Consider the following 19,409-nt stretch of genomic DNA (forward strand, 5'->3'; position numbering starts at 1 on the left):
AGATGACAAGGTGGAGATAATTTTTGTTAAGTTTGCAGATGACAGAAAACTCAGAGTGATAGCTAATGCCTTGATAAACAGGAACAGAATTTAAAAAGACCCAGATAAGCTAGAAACTTGGGCTGAAATTAATGAAATGAAATTCAGTAGAGACAAATGCAAAATTCTGCATTTAGGCCACGAAAACCAAATGTACACTTATAGGATGGAGGATGCCTGGCTTAGCAGTGCTACATGTGAATAGGACCAATTTTGGTGGCATAAATAGAAGCAAGGGAAATAATAGTCTCACCACATTCTGTACTGGTCAGGCCTCATCTGGAGTACTGCATTCAGTTCTGGGCACCTCATTATAAAAGGGATATAGACAAACTGGAGTAGGTTCAGAGAAATGCTACAAGAATGATAGCCAGTATGGAGAAAAAAACGTTGAGAAAAGATTGAAGGAGCGGTGCTTGTTCAGCTTGGTGAAGAAAAGTGTGTGTGTGTACGTGTGTGTGTGTGTGTGTGTGTGTGTATGAGAAAGAGACAGATGATTGTACTCTTTAAATATCTCAAGAGTTGACACAGAGGAGGGGACAGGCCTGTTCTCTGCTGTTCCAGAGGGTCTGTCTAATGGTCTGAAGTTACAGGAGAATAGACTTTGATTGAACATTAGAAGGAACTTCTTGACAGAAAGAGCGATTTGGCAACAGAACTTAAAGTCCTGGAAAGCATGGCATGGAGCTCTGTTTTGCAGCTGAGAAGCTCCTGTTCCATTCATGGTGGCCTCCAGTTAGATCAGACTGCAGCTGCTAGATTTTTAAAGTAGGGTGAGGAGCATGAGATGTGATCCCATCAGTCCTGGTTTAAAACAGTTTCTTTGGCTTAGTTCAAAATCAGTAGTCAATGGTCAGTACTTTTGAACTATTGTGTAGTTCTAGAACCAAGGTACTTTCAGATGACAGATCCTAAAGTTCAAGTTCAAGTTAACATTTATTGTACTAGCCAAAGGCCATGACAAAAAGAGTTTATCAAAATGCATAAAACATTTAAAACAAAAGACACAGAATACAGTGGACAAAAAATGTCCCAACATTTAGTGTGCAGTTAAAATAGTTAACTGTTAAAAAGGACAAAAGGAAAAAGAGACATCTTTCCTGAATATTAGTAAACATATACAATAAAATCATAAAATCTAATTAATACTTGGCGTTTCTATGGCAATTTATGGCAATTTTGTTTAACTCTCTAATCTTTTTTGCAGCCATGGCAAAAAGAACCACTCTATGTGTTACATAGTCATTGGTATCACTCAAAAGGAATTGGACTGAATCAACATTAGAGCTCCCACTTTTGTTTGTCAGCAAGGGTGTTAAAAATTTCTTTCTAGGGTTGCTGTACAATGGACAAATTAACAAGTAGTGAACAATATCCTCCACCTGAGACTGACTGCAGATGCATAGTCTGTTCTCAAAAGGCACTTTGTTGTAGCGTCGGTCTAGAACTGCAGTGGGCATTACTTGAAGTTGTAGCTCCATGAAGGCAATTCTTAAAGTAGGCGACTTAAGTTTATTCAAATATCTGGCTCTAAAATGTTCATTCTTCAAAAAGGAGAACCAAAAGGAGAATTGTGAGGTCCTAATAGACTGCAAATCTTTTCTTGAATCAGCCCAAAAAAGGCATTCTTTTAATTGCCTCTTATCCATGCCAATAACAGCGTTCAGCTCAGAAAAGTTATATTTTTGTGAAAGAATTTGAAAACTTGATTTCCAGAACTGGTTGTTGCACATTTCCAAGTAACACAATGCTGGGAGATGATTAGTTGATAAGGTAGCAATATGTTTAAAATATCTTATCTGTGTAAAATCTATTCTTGTTTTAACTGAAGGGCAGCCAAATTCAGTGCACAAAAAAGGTGCAGGAGTTCCATTTGGTAAATTGCAGAGCTTTCAGAGAAATTTATTTTGTAGTATTTCCAAGGCTTTGCCAGTGTGGATATCTGATCACCATATTTCTGCACCATAAAGCATCTGGGCGATAACTTTGCTGTTAAAATTTTTTAAGGCAGGTTCAATCAACTGGCTGCCCTGGAAAAATAGAATTTCAACAAAACTCTAGCTGTTTTGTCAGCTTTCAGTTTTACTGCCGCCCTATGGTTTTTCCAAGAAAGGGACTCACTGAAAACTGTGCCCAGATATCTGAATAGTTGGGTTTGTACCATGTTATGTTGGTCTAAGATCCATTTGTGCTTTGGAGAGTTTCTGCCGAATACCATTACCTTGGTTTTGGAGTAGTTTATTGACAAGTGTTCTTGCTGACAATAGACATTGAACACATTCAATAGATTTTTGAGACCTAAATGAGATAGGGAAAGGAGCACTAAATCATCTGTATACATCAGAATGAAGATGTATAACTTCTCCTGATAACTGGAGAAGGAGAATCAACTGAAGATAAGAAAGGCACCAGATCGTTCATAGAGATGTTAAAGAGGGTGGGTGCTAGAAGGCATCCCTGTTTCACTCTTTGGGTTGTTTTTAAGGCTTCTATCAGGGAACCATTTAAACCGACTTTAACCCTCATTTCTGTATGGCTGTATAGTTCCCATATCACTCTTAAAGTCTGATATCAATCTGTAAGCTGTGTAGCTTTTCCCATAATCTATTTCTGTTAATAGAGTCGAAAGGAGCTGTAAGATCAATGAAAGCAGAATAGACATGTTTCTTATTTTCCTTGGAATACTTCCTTGCAATATAGCTTAATATAAAACACTGATCTATAGTGCTGTATCCACTTCTGAATCATGCCTGTTCTTCATATATGACTTGCTTATTTTGTAACCAGTCCGTTAACTTGAAAAGTAAATGTTGGGCATATAGCTTTGAAGTAATGTCAAGTAAGCTGATTGGCCAGATGTTTTGTGGATCATTCCTGTCTCCTTTCTTATGGATTAGAAAAATAATGCTCATCTTCCATCCATACGTCCTAAAGTGAGGGTGGAGTCTGCCCTCTTCTGAGTCCAGCCAAAAATATTTAGTGAGGGATTCCAGTAGTGTTTTTGGGGGGGTGGGGGGGAGTCAATATTGGCAGTCAGATTGTTATTAATTTTGCTGACTTGTAGGAAGAAGGCAAATTACGTTCCTCATCCATTATCACTGAAACACTCTTAAATATGAAGACTCCTACAAAAAGCACAAAACGGGATGTCCGGAAATTATCTTTACAATTTTAATTCTACGTAGAGTTGTTGGAAAGAAGTGAACATAGCACAGTAGCTGCTTCTCTACCTCAGGATGACAAAATCTTCGTAAAATCATACCATTGAGTGTTCTCTTCATATATATTGTTCTACATGAAACTAACATCTATGATACTATATTAGTCTTTGGTTTTTATATAGTGCCATTAGTGTGCATGGTGTTTTACACCATACAGCATTTGAAGCTTCAGCCTTACAGAGATTATGCACAGCTAGTGTATTAGAGAACATTGTATTTGTAGTAAGAGAAAATCCATCTCTGAAAATGCCTTTATGTTTTATTAAATTTAGTCACATTTGATATACAATATGATATCTGTCATCATTGTTTATTTAATAAAAATTTAGATTAATTAATAACCAGAGTTCTATGGCAATCATAGAATCATAGAGTTGGAAGAGACCACAAGGGCCAGCAATGCACAAGTAAATTAAAAAGTATAAGATATAAACAATGATGAAAAATCCAATAAAACCAAACCAAAGTAAAACTAGCAGCAAATATAACTCTATAAAGCACTGAAGTTACTTTAGCCTGCCTTGTGTCTAGAGTTGTGGACATATGTAAAAGATTGGAAAAACTAATTTATCTGTCAAGTAGGATAAATTTGGAGTAGCTGTCCAGGATAGCAGTATGGTAACTCTCCATGGGATTAGGGTTTGGAGGGGAGCCCATGACATGTTTAGAGTGTGATCTTCATGCTGGGGCTGCTGTAAACCCATTTTTGAAATCTTTAGGATGTCATGGGGCTGTATTTTCCTTTTTGTACAAAATTCAATGGCTCTGAAAATAATAAACTTCTCTTATGTCCTATGGAGAAACAATCTTCTGTAATAATGGGGAAAGTGTCTGTCATCTGTGCTGAATGCACACAATGTTATTTTATCCCTGTATTTTCTTTTCCAGTCTGAATACCACTATGAATACACAGCATGCGACAGCCTAGGCTTCAGATGGAGAGTAGCAGTGCCACACACTCCAGGACTCTGCACCGGCTTGCCAGACCCCATCAAAGGCACAGAATGCTGTAAGCCATTATTGCTGCCTCTGCATCTTTCCAGCTCATAGCTGTTTCCAGCACATTGGAGATTCCTGGGCCCTATTGAACTATTGGGCATGAGAGAGTTATTTTCAGGATGCACAGGCAGCACTGTCATTTCAATAAAATCCACATCACCTTTGTTGCTTGCTTGGAAGTAGAACTGACTCCTTAGCTCTTCTAATATTTGAACTTTGATAAGAATAAGATTTAAATGCCAACTGATCACGAATACCTCTCTGTTGGCATTTCCTCTAACCTGTAGTAAAAATGTGTTTGAATATTTCTGTGTGAAGAGCAAAAACACTGAGAGAGTTAATATTGCTGTATCTGACTTTAAAATGACATTTTGCTGAACTTCTTTTACTATTAGCAAGGGCTAGAATTAAGTAGCTACTATATCAGTACTTGACTAACTTAATCAATTGATTGACAAAAATGTGCTTATTATTAATTAGGCAGCAGCTTTGTTTTAAAATGTATTTAATGTTTAAAACTTACTACATTGCTTGTTGTACTGCCCATTACTTTTTAATTACTTTCTGTTACATCTTTTAAGAGCATAAAACCAAGCTTCTGTATAGCTTTATTATAGCATGCATGTATACCAGCTTAGACAGCTTCACAGTTAGTACCATTACCTTGAGCTCGCCTATTGCACAAAAGTTTTTTAGTTCCTTACCTACTGAGTCAAAACTATGAGAGAGGGTTCTCTGTGTGTATGTGTGTGTGTACTTGTGGAATAATTGGCTGCACTAGGGACCACACTATTGTAACATCCCAAAAGGAATTTGACCTAGAACTAATAAGAGGGTGACATAAAACTCTTGTCAAAAAACCAAACACAACTCCCTGTCTAAATGCCTGTTTAAAATGCTCTATAAAAGTAAATTTGCAAAGTAACTAGAAGCTGTTACTTGTTACACCAGTAAATTAATTTCATTCTTCCACATTGCATTACTTTGGAAATGTGAGTTATTAGCAACTTCATTAACCCAAAGATTACTCATAACTTGTTACTTCCAGGTTGTGGTCAGGATCTAAGTTGTAGAAGGCATAACCAATACGTTCAATTGTACCTGAAAAGAGACTGTTGTCAATAACCAATCAGAACAAGGAAGTTGTATGTTCCCTGTAACTAGTCCAAGTCAACTGTCTGGCCACAGCATTTGAGACTAGCTGGAGCTTCTGAACACTTTTCAAAAAGTACATGAGAGTACATTTCATGATGTTGGGAAACTGGAGCATGTCCAAAGGAGGGCAACTAAAATGGTAAAGGGTCTGCAAACCATGCCCTATGAGGAACAACTTAGGAAACTGGGGGTGTTTAGCCTGGAGAAGAGAAGGTTAAGAGGTGATATGATAGCCTTATTTAAATACTTGAAGGGATGTCATATTGAAGAGGGAGCTAGCTTGGTTTCTGCTGCTCCAGAGACTAGGACCCGGAGCAGTGGATACAAGCTACAGGAAAAGAGATTCCATCTCAACATTAGGAGGAACTTCCTGACAGTAAGGGCTGTTTGACAGTGGAACACACTCCCTCAGAGTGTAGTGGAGTCTCCTTCCTTAGAGGTCTTTAAACAGAGGCTGTATGGCCATCTGTCAGGGATGCTTTGATTGAGATTTCCTGCATGGCAGGGGGTTGGACTGGATGGTCCTTGCGGCCTCTTCCAACTCTGTGAGTCTGTGAATCTGTGAATAGTAATCCAAAGAGAAACTACACTTCTGCAGTCTGTCAGGTTGTGAGAAGCCCACAGGTAGTGTGGGTAGGAGGATGCACAAGAATGACTCTTCTTTCACATCAGATTTGCACATCCCCCAGTCCCCAGTCCAGAGGACTGCTTTTGGGGGCTGTGTTGCCTGCATGTGATGTGCAGCAAATAAGTTGGCTAGAATAAAGACGAGTTATAATTGTTTTTAACTGAGCTTAAACGAAAAGCTGCAGTACAAGGAGTTGGATTTTAACACTCCAAATTATTACTTTCTGATTTTGGTGTATGCAAGAAATATCAACAAGCCTTTTAAAAAGTGTTTTTTAAAGCAATTTCCTTTTCACCCAAAGAAACAGCAGGACCACAAGTGGTTACAGTCACATGATGGCCATGCGTCATAGGGCCTACATTTTCAGAGGCTATTCGTCTATTTGAGTGTGTTCTCTCTGCTTCAAAGGCTGGTCAGATTCAAGTCTAAGAAATTAGAACAAGGATCTGGAAGTTGCCTACCAATACTCAGCAAACTGAGCAGACTAATCATCTAATTACACTCCCTACTAGGTTGAGATGTACAGTTTTATCTTTCTATTTAGATTAGTATAATAGTTTCAAGACTTGAAATTTTATTTATATGTATAAATTAATGTATTGATTTATTCAATTTCTATCCCATCTTTCTTCCGAGAATGGGCCTCAGTGTAGCCAACAATTTTTAAAAAGAGCACTATGAAAAAATAAAATGAATGAAAGAATAGAAGAACTGAGCCATGTTTTTTTAATAAAAAATACAGCACCAACCCAGTTAAAAACCCTTTCTGTAGAAAGTAAATCCAGTTAGCAAAGCAACAACAACAACAAAAAAGGGGGTGGGGTATCAGAAGCTGGAAGCAACTGTGAATGCCCTCTCTGATGTCCCCACTAGACATGTCTGAGGATGATGGTGCTGAAAGAAGAGCGTCTGTGAAGATCTGAAATCCTAGGCAAGTTTGTATGGGGAATATGGTCTTTCAGATTAGCTTGGGTCCAAGTCATACAGGGCTTTATAGCTAATAACAAGCACTTTGATTTGTGCCTGGAAATAATACACCAAAAGGAATGGTTCTTCCTGTAACTGATTCCAGTTACCAGTCAGCCTGGTGTATTTTGGACCACCTGAAGTTTCTGAACACTTTTGGCAGGCATGTCCACATGGAGCAGTACTTCTCAAATAGTGGGGCGCGCCCCCCAGGGGGGGCTCGAGGCTCCGTAAAGGGGGGCTCGTTTGACCTCGGCAAATACTGTCATATATATAAATGATACTATTTACAGTCACGCTGGGGGCGCGAAATGTTTTCTTCTTCCTAGGGGGGGCATGACAGAAAATAATTGAGAAGCACTGACATGGAGTAAGTTACAGTAAACAAAACCTAATGTAAGCGTGATGTGAATCTGTGTGCATCTTGGACTTCTTCCCCTTCTGCCTGATGGATAAAGGGTGACCTTAGACAGCTGTTAAAATTATGAGAAAAATAATAATTAATTCAGTTTGACTACCTAGACCAGGGATAGGCAACCTTTTTGAGCCGGGGGCCGGGTTGCTGTCCCTCAGACAACTGGGGGGCCGAAGCCAAAAAATAAATAATTAAATAATTTTTTTTTTTAAAAAATTAAATATATAAATAAACCAGGACAAATATAGGACAAAATTTTCAAATGGAGGACACGCAAAAAAATTTGCTGATTTTTAAAAAAATGTTAATATAAATGCATGTTTCTGAGGCTTCTATAGACAATTGCCCCCCAAAGGCCCCGGCGGCAATCGGCGGCAGGACCGGGCTGGGGCCGGTCCCAAGGCCTTGCCGAGCCGCATCCGGCCTGCGGGCCGCAGGTTGCCTACCCCTGACCTAGACTGTGTCTTCAAAGAAGTAAAAACAGCTTGGAGTGCAGCTGGCTATTTATTTATTTTTATTTCTTGTTTTCCACCCTTCTACGACTATTGAGAAACTTTAAACTGTCCCCCCAATTAATTCATGTATGCCTAGAGAGGATTTTTCTGACATTTCTGCAGGAACAAGTAGATTTAAAAAAGAATATCTGCCAATTTAATGTGTGTTTTGTGGCAATAATGAGATTTAAAAATTCTGAGGTTTTTTCCTACCACCATAAAGGTCTTTGTGTTACTAGTGTAAATTTAACTGGTGAGTACATAAAAAAGGCCCCTAGACTGTGCCCCTCCCTGCACCAGAAGATCCGTTTGGCTGTTTTCCTGTGAGCTTTTCATCACTATATATATATATAAAAAAAAACTAACTAGTTGTTATAGACATGAGTTTGATTTTTGAGGTCCTTCTGCTCTTGAAGACCTGGTTCAGATGTAATAATGATTTTCCATTAAAGGAATTAGCCCAAGAACAATCAGGCTCATGCATTTCCCCCTTCCTTTTCCAGATGTCAAAAAGATAATCAGGTAATTTTTCTAAGGGGTTTATACAAACCATAGTTTTTTGTTCTATCAAAACTCAGGAAACTCTGGTCTGTTTAAAGTCAACTTTAGTGGAAATGAACTAAGATCAAGCCATAGTTTCCAATCTTGATTTAATAATTAACTAGAGCTGAAAGAGAGTTTCACCAAATTTCAAAATACAGGAGGACTTCTAATCCATCTAAAATTAGGTGTGGGGCTTCTGATCACTTCCTTACAACTGTACAAGGGGAAAAGAAATTGGGGAAAGGGTATGACCATCAGGCTCACCTAGCTTTCTGTTGTGTCTTGAGTAGGCTTTACAGCACAATTCAAACCCTCTTTACCTAGAAGAAAATCCCATAAAGCGCAATGAGAATATTCCAAGGTATATGTAGAACTGTAGCTTTATAATGCAACCTTGTGCAAATTTGCTCAGAAATAAGCCCCGCTTCATTCAGTAGGTGTGTTTAGCACTGCAGCATTAGTCTCTTTAAAAACAAACATAAAATGGTATGCTATATGGCTCCTTGAGCATTGCTGCATGCAGTGGAAAGGCAAGGTGCCAATTCTTCGAACAGTTAAATTATACATGTTTTAGCCCTGGCTTGTTTCTAAACCTTTACATACAGACAGGAAGCAACCTTCTGTAAATGTCTGCTGAACCTGCAGTGAAGTCAGAAGGCTCTGCTCTGGTTGTCCATAAGCTCATCAGGAATCATTCAAGAAAATTTCTATTTGGCTTTTTCTCACCTTTTCCCTGATTTTGCTTTTGGTGCTCTTGCATTTCAGCATTTTCCTGCACAGCAGGCACATACTTGGACATGAAAAATCAGTCGTGTAAGCCATGTGCAGAAGCCACATATTCTCTGGGGACCGGCATCAGGTTCGATGAATGGGATGAGCTGCCCCATGGCTTTGCCAGTGTAGCAACCAACCTTGAAATCGATTACAGCTCCACAGAATCCTCAGAAAACTGCACAATGTGAGTGAACTTGTTGGTATCGTTAACACTGGAACACTTCAGCCAAGCTGCAAAGCTTCAGTCAGTGCCCTGAAGGCAGCTGCAGATTTGAAAAACTAGGCAGCACCTTTGATTTGGCATACTTGTGAATTTCTCTCCAGTTGGGGTGGGTGGGTTCTGTATTACCCAAACATACTTCCAGAGTAGCAGCACATTGGTTCTCTGCTATTCTTTTCTTGACTTGGAGACTTAAGCTGCTGTTTGTCAGTCTGCGCTTTTTGTATTGTTTATTGTACAGTTAACTGAGGCACACCAGGATGTGCACATAGTGCTCAAAGATATCTGATGGAGTTGTGTGGGGCCACATTATGATTCATTTTCACATTATGATTTTATTAATGGCCATATGTGCAGATTAGTTACTTGCAAGGGAGCGGAGAGACATGAACTGAAAATAAGGACAAAGTGCCAATTCTGGAACTGATTTTACAAATCTCAGCATTAAACCAGAATGCAGTTAGTGTGGAATATGGATCACAATACAATCAGTCGTCCCTTTGGATTCTCTGACTTCTCATCCACGGTTTGAATTTCCACTGACAGGAAGCCAGGAGGGACAAAAAAACCAAACAATGGGGCTCCAATATTTTCCCAATTCGCTGGGGTGGGTGGGTCTGGAACAGATCCCCCATGAATCAGAAGGGACAACTGTAGTTCTATATGTGATAATAATGGGATGAAATGGAGAAAATCCACTAATCCTCCTAATTTTGATCAGAAGCTTCACTATGACTATAGATGCAATAAAAATGATATGCTTATATGTTACAACAATGTTGTCCTTACTGTTTTTACAAAGGCAGGTGAAACCCTTTTTATTCTGCAAATTGCTTTTTCAGAGACAACTTGCTGGACTTCTGTCTCTTGCTGTTGTTGTTTTTAATTTGCTTTAACCAGTTTTTATTTTATGATAGTTTGATTGCTTTTTAACTTTCCTATGCTGCTAGCTCATGTTTGTTTTAACAGTTGCTGCAAGCCACCTTGAATTCTCACCTGGAGGGAAGGCCTGAAATAAATAAATAAATAACAACGATGTGGCGGTTCTGATGGTTAGATTTCTAGCTATTAATTATTCACTGTGGTTTAGGGTCTGCACTAAATTTTGGACACTGTATAAAGTATGAAAATTAAATACATTTTGGCCTAAATCCAATTGCTATTCTCAACTTGAATACACTGATTGCTGATGTGCCACTCAGCAATTGACTCAGTGATGTAAATCCTATTGCTTTAATGGGCCTGTTCTAGTTGGGATTTAGGATCTATCTGCTTGTTATGCATAATTTATTTGCTTCTGCTAGGAAAGGGAAAAGGTGAAGAGAGATATAATTCACTAAACCCCTCTCCCTGGTGTGCTGGAATTCTCATTTATTTTCCCTCTTTCATAAACCATGGAGAAGCAGTGCTTAATCTAATATATGCTGTCATCATAAACCATGGAGAAGCAGTTCTTAATCTGGCACCCTTCCAGTAGCCATGCTGAGTTTAGTCCAACACATGAGAAGGGTGCCAGATTGGGAAAGGCTGGGCTAATATGTAATTTATTTTTTGCTGATTTAACTGAGTGCAGGTTCCTGGGATGAACTCTGTACAGTCATTCCTCCACGTTTGTGGCTTTGGCTTTTACAGACTTGATTTTTCATGGATTCAATTAACAGAGAACACTATTCTAGGCATTTGGAGGTCCTCCAGTGCAATTCTATGGTCAGTCTCTGACAGATGTTGATCAGACTTATGCTGGAGGGTCTAGAGAGGTGTTCTCTCAGGTAAAAAAAACCCTGTGTTTCTTTTTATTTGTGGCTTTTCCATATTCATGGAGTCCCGCACCCCTAACCCCAGTAAATTTAGAGGATCCACTGTATTCAGTACTGTGTATTCTGAATGCAGTGACACAAAGTGAGGGAATACAGAAAACTTTGTTACCACTAGAAAGCAGAAATATGTTATCTTAACATGCAGCAATTCACAGTCTCTACCTATTTCTTTTGTTTTATTGTGGGCCTTCTACATTTACTGGGGTTAGGACTGCAGGACCCCCATGAAAGTGGGATAACCAGAATAAAAAACACTGGCTCTCAGCAAACAAATAATTGTTTGTGCAAGTTTTAATATGATTTTCCATTCCATTTTTAATGTGCAAAATGCTGTTTTTTAAAATCAATTTAGTCTGTCATTCAAAATCTCAACCATTTAATTATGAAAAAGACAGTATTAGTGAAATAGTGCATAATGAAAAAGATGTATTATTTTCCACCACCTTGAGTTCCTATATTGAGAGAAAGGTGGAATATAAGAAAATTAAATAAGAATAATAATATTAAGGGGGAAATTTCAGTTTGATTTTACCTGCCTTGTTTTTCATTGTACTCCCCATTTCTTTGCTCAAAATTTATTTCCCTAATTCCATTTATCTGAAAAATATGTACAATTTACAAAGTCCCCTATGTTTTGAGCTGCTTGTTTGGAAAGCAAATATTTGGCACTTGCTGTGATTATTGAAGTAATCAGTCAACTTCTTAGGACACTCTAGATCAGGGGTAGGCAACCTTTTTGAGTCAGGGGCCAGGTTGGTGTCCCCCAGACAATGGGGGGGGGGGGGGCGAAGCCAAAAAATAAATAATTAAATAACATAGGACAACATTTTCAAATGTAGGACACATTTTTAAAAAATGGAGGACATGTGAAAAAATTTGATATTTTTAAAAAATGTTAATATAAATGCATGTTTCTTAGGCATGATCAAAATGGAGGACATCTGGGCATTATTCCTAGACAGATGGCAGAAATGGACTTCCCTTTCTGGCCAAACACCACCACCCCCATACACACACACACAATTCCAAAACACACACTAAGCACATTTGGGCATTTCACATGGCTTTACTTAACATGGCAATCTCTTGCATATTTAATCAGAGGCTTATTGCAGAACCAAACTCTTTGGGTTTCACACTGAACATAGTTTAACATGGCTATGCATATATTGAACATGTCCTGGCGGTTTCACAAGAAGTGGATTTGCTGTTTCAGGTTTCTTGCACCAACTATACTTCTCAGAAGTGTGTACTTGGTCAAGGGGCTTTGGTTTTTCTTCACTGCGCAGGAGTTTCTAAAAATCACAGCAATTTACACTGGCCATGCCTCAGAACCAAAAACACACAGAAAAGGCACTTTCGAAAGTCACAATCTCGCGGCTTCTGAAACAGTGCCTGCATGCCTCTCAAGTTGACTCATATCATCATCATCATCATCATCATCATCATCATCATCATCATCATTGTCAAAACAAGAGAGACTTGTTAGAATTAAAAGCACCCCCCCCCCAAAAAAAAACCTTGAGGCCTCTCTGGCCACTCACCTCCTCCTCCTCCTCCTGTTCCCTCCTCTTCTTCCTTTTCCCTCATCCTCCTCTTCCTCCCCCCTCCTGCTCCTCCTTCCCCCTCCCTTCCTTCTTCTCCTCCCCCTGGGGGCGGGGCAGAGGAGGCGGGGCCACGCTCTGAGGGCGGGGAGGGGAAAGGGGAGGCCGCACGCGGCCTGCCCTTTCCCCTCTCCACCCCAGACCCCAGCGCCCTGCTCTTCCTCCTCCATGAGGGGGAGGAGGAGGAGGCATCGCGGGGCCGCACTGAGAGGGTGGGGGAGGGCAGAGAGGGCAGCGCACGGCCTCCCTTTCCGCCCCCTCCGCCCTCAGAGCGGCCCAAGTGCCGCCTCCTCTTCCTCCTCCGTGAGGGGGAGGAGGAGGAGAGGCAGCGCAGGGCCGTGCTGAGAGGGTGGGGGAGGGCGGAGAGGGCGGCGCACAGCCTCCCTTTCCGCCCCCTCCACCCTCAGAGTGGCCCAAGCACCGCCTCCTCTTCCTCCTCCATGAGGGGGAGGAGGAGGAGGAGGCAGCACAGGGCAGCGCTGAGAGGGCAGAGAGGGCGGCGCACGGCCTCTCTTTCTGCCCCCTCCGCCCTCAGAACGGCCCAAGCCCAAGCGCCACCTCCTCTTCTTCCTCCGTGAGGGGGAGGAGGAGGAGGCAGCGCAGGGCTGCGCTGAGAGGGCGGGGGAGGGTGGAGAGGGCGGCACACGGCCTCCCTTTCCGCTCCCTCCGCCCCAGGCTGTGGTGGGGGCCGGTCCCAAGGCCTTGGCGGGCCAGATGCGGCCCGTGGGCCGTAGTTTGCCGACCCCTGCTCTAGATTGTAAAACACTTCCCCTTCCCACTTTGCACCATCTTTGATATTTTTCTTGATCTCCTTTGTATGAATCCTCAGTGGAGCTTTTCCTTTAGTCTGAAAATCACTGTCAAATAGCCTAACCCAACGGTTACTCTTTTAATACATCTCTCTGTTAAACATGGCAGTTTATCACACAGGAGGAATTTTCTTAATTTCGAATGAAAAGAAAGTGGGGCCAGAATGCATTCATGTGAATTCGCTAGTTCAGTGAATTTATGTGAGTTCGAATTGCGTTCGAACGGACTTCTCATTGCCTGAAAATAGCTTGCCATTGCCCGAAATTGCATGTGATCACCTCTCACACAATAATGTGATTGCATTCGGACTGACTTCTCATTGCCCGAAATTGTGTGTGGTAGTCTATCACGCAATAATGTTAAACCCCATGATTGTGTTCTGATTGCCATTGGATTATACTTCCAATTTCCTTTATCTGATAACGTCCATAGGCTTCAAAGAATTAATATTCATGCCCATAATCTTCTATGCTGCTAGTCAGCTAGTAGTAAACAGTTCAACTCTAGTCCAGAATCTTACCAAAGCTTGGAACTGTTAGCTTCCTATACAGTAATAACATATTGCATGCTATTATGTCTAAACCTTTCATGTTACTCATTATTGTATTTTTGAATAAAGCAGTATACTGTGATGTGTTAGAATCACAAAATTATGATTGGAAGCGACCACAGGTGTCATTCAGTCCAGTCCCATGATGTACAGGAATATACAGTCAAAGCACTCCCAGTCCCAACAGATGGCCATCCAGTCTCTGTTTAAAACCTCTGAAGAAGGCTGCACTCCACCACACACCAAGACAGCATATTCCTTTTGCAAGAATATGCTATTCTTCTTCATGGTTTCTGTGACTCACAGAAATGGGTTATCTCCACCAGCACAGCGCACCATTAAGGACCTTCTGGAGTTGTCATGCAAGCTTTTTGGTGGTAACTCCACCCACCCTCTTTCCATCAACTCCCCTGAGTTCTTGTTCATCTCCTGCATCATTAACACTGAAGGAACATTTCTACAGATCTATTCATTTACTCAGTACTATTACGGATTACTTGGTTTGGTTAACTATTCTTTTCATATGCCCCATGGACTTGTTTTCTTTTCAGTTCTTGCCTTGACTAGTCTTGTCTTTCAATTTCTCTTCACCACTCCCTCAACTGGTTTAGTCGACTGTTCAGTTGCGTCTGATGGCCTCTTCTACTTTGTTTAAGAAGTGTACAACCTGTGAGGCCAAAATTCTCTGGCCACAGTGATTATTCCTAATGCCTTTTATGTCTCAGGGAGGGACATAATGTGGAGTCGTGTGCTCATTGCAAGGCTGTCACACCCCAGGCTCAGAAGAACCACAAGTCAAGGTTAAAGGCTGTTCTGTATGAACAGGCTCTGAAGCATTCAGTTCTCCCTTCTGCCATAGTTTCTGCACCTTCACATTCTGTGCTGACTATATCTGGATCTTCTTTATGGCTTACTATGAAATTATCAGTCCTTGAGTATAATCCAGGTCAAAAGCTCCAAAGGCAAATGCCTTTGGTTTCAGTTGTTGATACAACACTCTCCTATGAGGCATCTTGTGTATTCACAAAATGTATTGCTGCCATCGCTGCTTGGTTCAGGAAGAATGATGTCATATATTCCTCTATATAGACAATGGGCTTTTTGTTGTGAATCTGAGGGACAAATTCCTTCACGACATTGACCATACTCTCAGTCTTTTCACTTCATTAAGTCATGTTGTCAGTTTCTAAAAGTCTTTCCTTGATTCATCTCAACAGGTGATGTTCATTTGTGCTACTGTTCTATCTCCCACAGGTGAGGTTTTTAACCTTGCTCTGTGCCACTTTCAAGTGTGGAAAAACTCACAAGCTGTCTGCCAGGTCACTTCAGGTTCTTCTGGGCCATAGGAGTGCCACTATTGTAATCACACCAATGATATGGCTCAGAATGAGCCCTTTACAGGCATAGTTTCTGTCTCAATTTGATCCCCTGACAGATTGATCTTGCATTCTCACAATACCAAGGAGCATTCATTGGTCACTGGAATGCTGGCTGTTCATGTCTTGGTAGGCAAACCCTTCCACCCAGTCAAACCACAGATTGCGGTTACCACAGATGCCTCTCTGTATGGTTGAGCTCATGTGCACGGACTTTCCATATGAGCCAAGTGGACGAGCGAAGAGGCATTGTTCCACCTCAACATTCTGGAGATGTTAGCAGTGGAAAAGGCATTCCACTCCTATGAGATCTTACTTCAGGACAAAGGCATTCAATTAGTAACTGACGTCACAACCATAATGTATTATTTAAACAAACAAATTTCAGATTCTGTGTTATTACATTTTAGTTCTTTTCTAATTGCTATAGAATTTCAATAGGATTTTATAGTGTGTTTTACTTGTTTTAGTGTTATTTTGTGTTATTTTAAAATGGCCTGAGGGCTAATCAATAAACATTCCTTCTTCTTCTTAAACAAACAAGGAGGAACAAAGTCTACCACTCTTTGGAATCTCATGCTGTGCATATGGGATTGATGCATCCTCAGGGGATCTCCATCTTTGCTATTCAACTTTTGGGAGAAGATAATGTTTTGGTGGATGCCCAGAGCAGAACATAAAATTCATGTTATGAGTGGATGCTCTGTTCTGACACTCTTTGCATGGTCTTCTGAACTTGGGGCACTCCTCAGGTGGACTTAATCACCACAAATGAGAACAGGCAATGTTGGGAGTTCTGCTCCAGGACTCATCCTGGGAAGTCACATGGTGAAGCCTTCCTGTTTTACTGGGGAGATCTGCTGGTGTATGCCTTCCTGCCATTTCCTCTAACCATCACACTGATTTCAAAGATAAAGACCGACAATGTGAGATGCTTCCTTGTCATGCCATGGTGGCCAAGACAGCCTTGTTTTCTGCCACTTCTCAATCTCTCTTGGGACAATTACCTTCATCTCCCATAGTGACTGGACCTTCTCATCATCCATGATGGTCAGGTGTGACATCCAGATCTGGGGTTTGACTACATGGAAGGTGTTCACTTAGTATCCTTACCTAATAATAATAATAATAATAATAAGAAGAAGAAGTTTATTTGTATTTTCCCGCTTCTTCTAATGGATTGAAGCGGGATTACAACCAAAAATCTCCATGCAGGCAATCATGTGTAAAATACATATCATAAAAACAGCACAAAGTATAAAAATTTCAATTACAGTAATCGCAGGGCAGCGGGCAGTTAATGCTGTTATGACCGGAAGTGGGGTTTCCTAAAGTTCTTTATAGAAGGTCAGGTGGGTATGCCCACCGGAAGAGATCCTCTTTAGTGCCTTCTTAAAGGCATCTAGGGTCGTGATGAGACGGATCTCCTCCGGCAGGTTGTTCCATAACCTGGGGGCCATAGCAGTATATGCTCTTTTGGAAGTAACTGTTAGTCTGACCTTTGGGTAGTTAACAGATTCTTCCCTGTTGTCCTGAGGGTGCGGGGTGAATTGTGTAGGGAGAGGCGTTCCCTCAAGTAACTCAGGCCCAAGCCATGTAAGGCTTTAAAGGTAACAACCAACACTTTGTATTGCGCCCAGAAGCTAATTGGCAGCCAGTGTAAGGATTTTACCTAGTGCTGTTCAGTCAGTCATCAAGGCAGCACATAGGTCTTCCATCCAAAGATCTTATGAATACAAATGGAGGAAATCTTTTACCTTCATGTCAGATAGAGGAATTTCTCCAAGTTCTAATTCAAGATATTCTCAGGTTCCTCCACTTCTTTTCCAAAAGGGGCCTCTTTCATCTTTCACGTGTTACTTGGCCACCATCTCCTCTTGGTTCCAGCTCAACAGACAGCCATCATGTTTTCAGTATCCCCCGATGGAGAAGTTCTTGAACTTATATCCACCAATTTCTGGACCAACCTTTGCATGGAGTCTGCAATTGGTATTGTCCCAACTGTCTTGGAAGCCTTTCGAACTGATCGCTTCCTGAAATAATAATGCCTGCATTTATGCAGAATCGAACAGCCTGTCTGAAAAGGACTTTTCACTTGTTGCATGTTAGATGGGCTTTAACTTTTATGTTAATAAGACTTTGGGCTTCCATAAGAGCCAGAGACTTTCCATTTGCTATTCTTCTTTGAAACCAGGACTGCCAGTTTCAGCACAATGTTTTTTGAAATGGATGATTTCTGCAATCCACTTAGCTTACAAATTGTCCAGTTTACAAATTGTCCAGCCCAAATTCATGAACAATCTGTTAGAGTAGTGGCTGTATCTTACATTCTCTTGAGAAGCATACCACTGAATTGTGCCTGCAGAACTACTGTGTAGTCACAGCCTCTAACCTTTATTTCTCATTACAAGCTGGACACTCATTCTAGATCTGATGCTGCATTTGGAAGGGCATTGTTGTATTCATGTTTGAAATAAAGTTGGTTGAACCTGCATTTCTATTGGTGGCATGACTCCCACCTCCTGAGTTAGTAGTTTTCTAGTCTCCCATTTGTGTGTTTCACAGAGATCATGAAGAACAAGGACAGATTGCATACCTGTAACTTGGAGTTACTCACACAACATTCACCCAACCTCCCAATATTGTGTCCTGCTCCTGAGCAACTTTGGTGTTGTTGTGGTGTCCATGGAACTGAGGGGAGTTGATAGGAAGTGCAAAATAAGGTGCCAAGAGGCTGGATGGAGTTACTGCCAAAAAGTTTGTATAACAGCTCTAGGAGATGCACTGCACCAGGCACAGATAACCCATTTGTGTGAGTTCACAGATCTCCACTTGAAGAACTGCAGTTACAGGTATGCAACCTGTTCCTTTACTTGTTCATGTTAGGAATGGGGAATGTAACCTTACCTTATATACAAGGTGGCCAAAAGTTGTGTGAAACCTGTAAACAAAGGCTTGTGTTACAGAGTAATACAGGACCACTTCTTTTCCTCTGACTTCTGAGAAGTGGCTAGAGCATCAGTATACCTTCCAGGATGCACTGAGTTGCTTCAGAAAAAAGAACTGACATGACTTAGTATTTCTTTGGAGATACTCTAGCACTATTATGCTTTCTAGGAAGTGCCAGGTCATGAGTCAGAGGAAGACTACTGTATATATAATTCCTCATTGGAATTCAGACCCCAGCGGGCATTGCATGTTTCCCAACTCTCCTTATCCCAAAGTTATTTTGGAACAGGTAACAATTGTTATGTATAACAAATTACTTCTATGCTCTGTCCTCTGTACATGACATTGGCAGGGGCATATCCTTATTTGCCTATCTCTGCTTTCAAGTGTTTTGTGCTATTTTGGAAGCAGGAGAAAGGGGTGGTGACAGCTCCTCCTCCTCCCCCCTAATAATTATTATCATTATTTAAGACTGTAGCACATCAGCATACCCACTATTTTGCCTTCACCCAGACAGCTGTCTTAGTAGTATTACAGATCCTAGCTAATACTTACAGCTGGATTGAACGGAGAACAATCAAGCCAAGAAGCTGGAAAATAGAAAAGCCTACAGCCATAATTAAATTGACATATGCCCAGATATATTCTTCTGTGTCTTGGCTGGTGGGTCATTATGATGCATGGTCTGGTCCACTCCAGCTGTCCTAGCTCAGCCACCACACATTTTAATCATTTCTGTTCTGCTCCTGCCTACCTGTGCTTTTAATCCTGATTGGAGCAGTTAACCATAATGCTGTGGTGATGTATTTTGTGAGCTTTGGATTTTAACATATGTAGGAAGTTAACTCT

The 19,409-nt window shown here is 40.9% G+C and overlaps 1 protein-coding gene across 1 annotated transcript in view; it reads left to right on the forward strand.

The window, feature by feature from the left end:
- The window catches only part of ELAPOR1 (endosome-lysosome associated apoptosis and autophagy regulator 1), a 92,000-nt gene that overhangs the window by 30,804 nt on the left and 41,787 nt on the right, over positions 1 to 19,409 (forward strand). The window contains exons 2-3 of the mRNA XM_089514835.1: positions 4,149 to 4,269; positions 9,226 to 9,418. Coding sequence (XP_089370961.1) covers positions 4,149 to 4,269; positions 9,226 to 9,418 — 314 coding nt within the window. The remainder of the gene's footprint in view (positions 1 to 4,148; positions 4,270 to 9,225; positions 9,419 to 19,409) is intronic.

Source organism: Sceloporus occidentalis, unplaced genomic scaffold, assembly GCF_023333645.1.
Source record: "Sceloporus occidentalis isolate IW3139 unplaced genomic scaffold, rSceOcc1.0.p SCAF_3, whole genome shotgun sequence".
Lineage (NCBI taxonomy): Eukaryota > Metazoa > Chordata > Lepidosauria > Squamata > Phrynosomatidae > Sceloporus > Sceloporus occidentalis.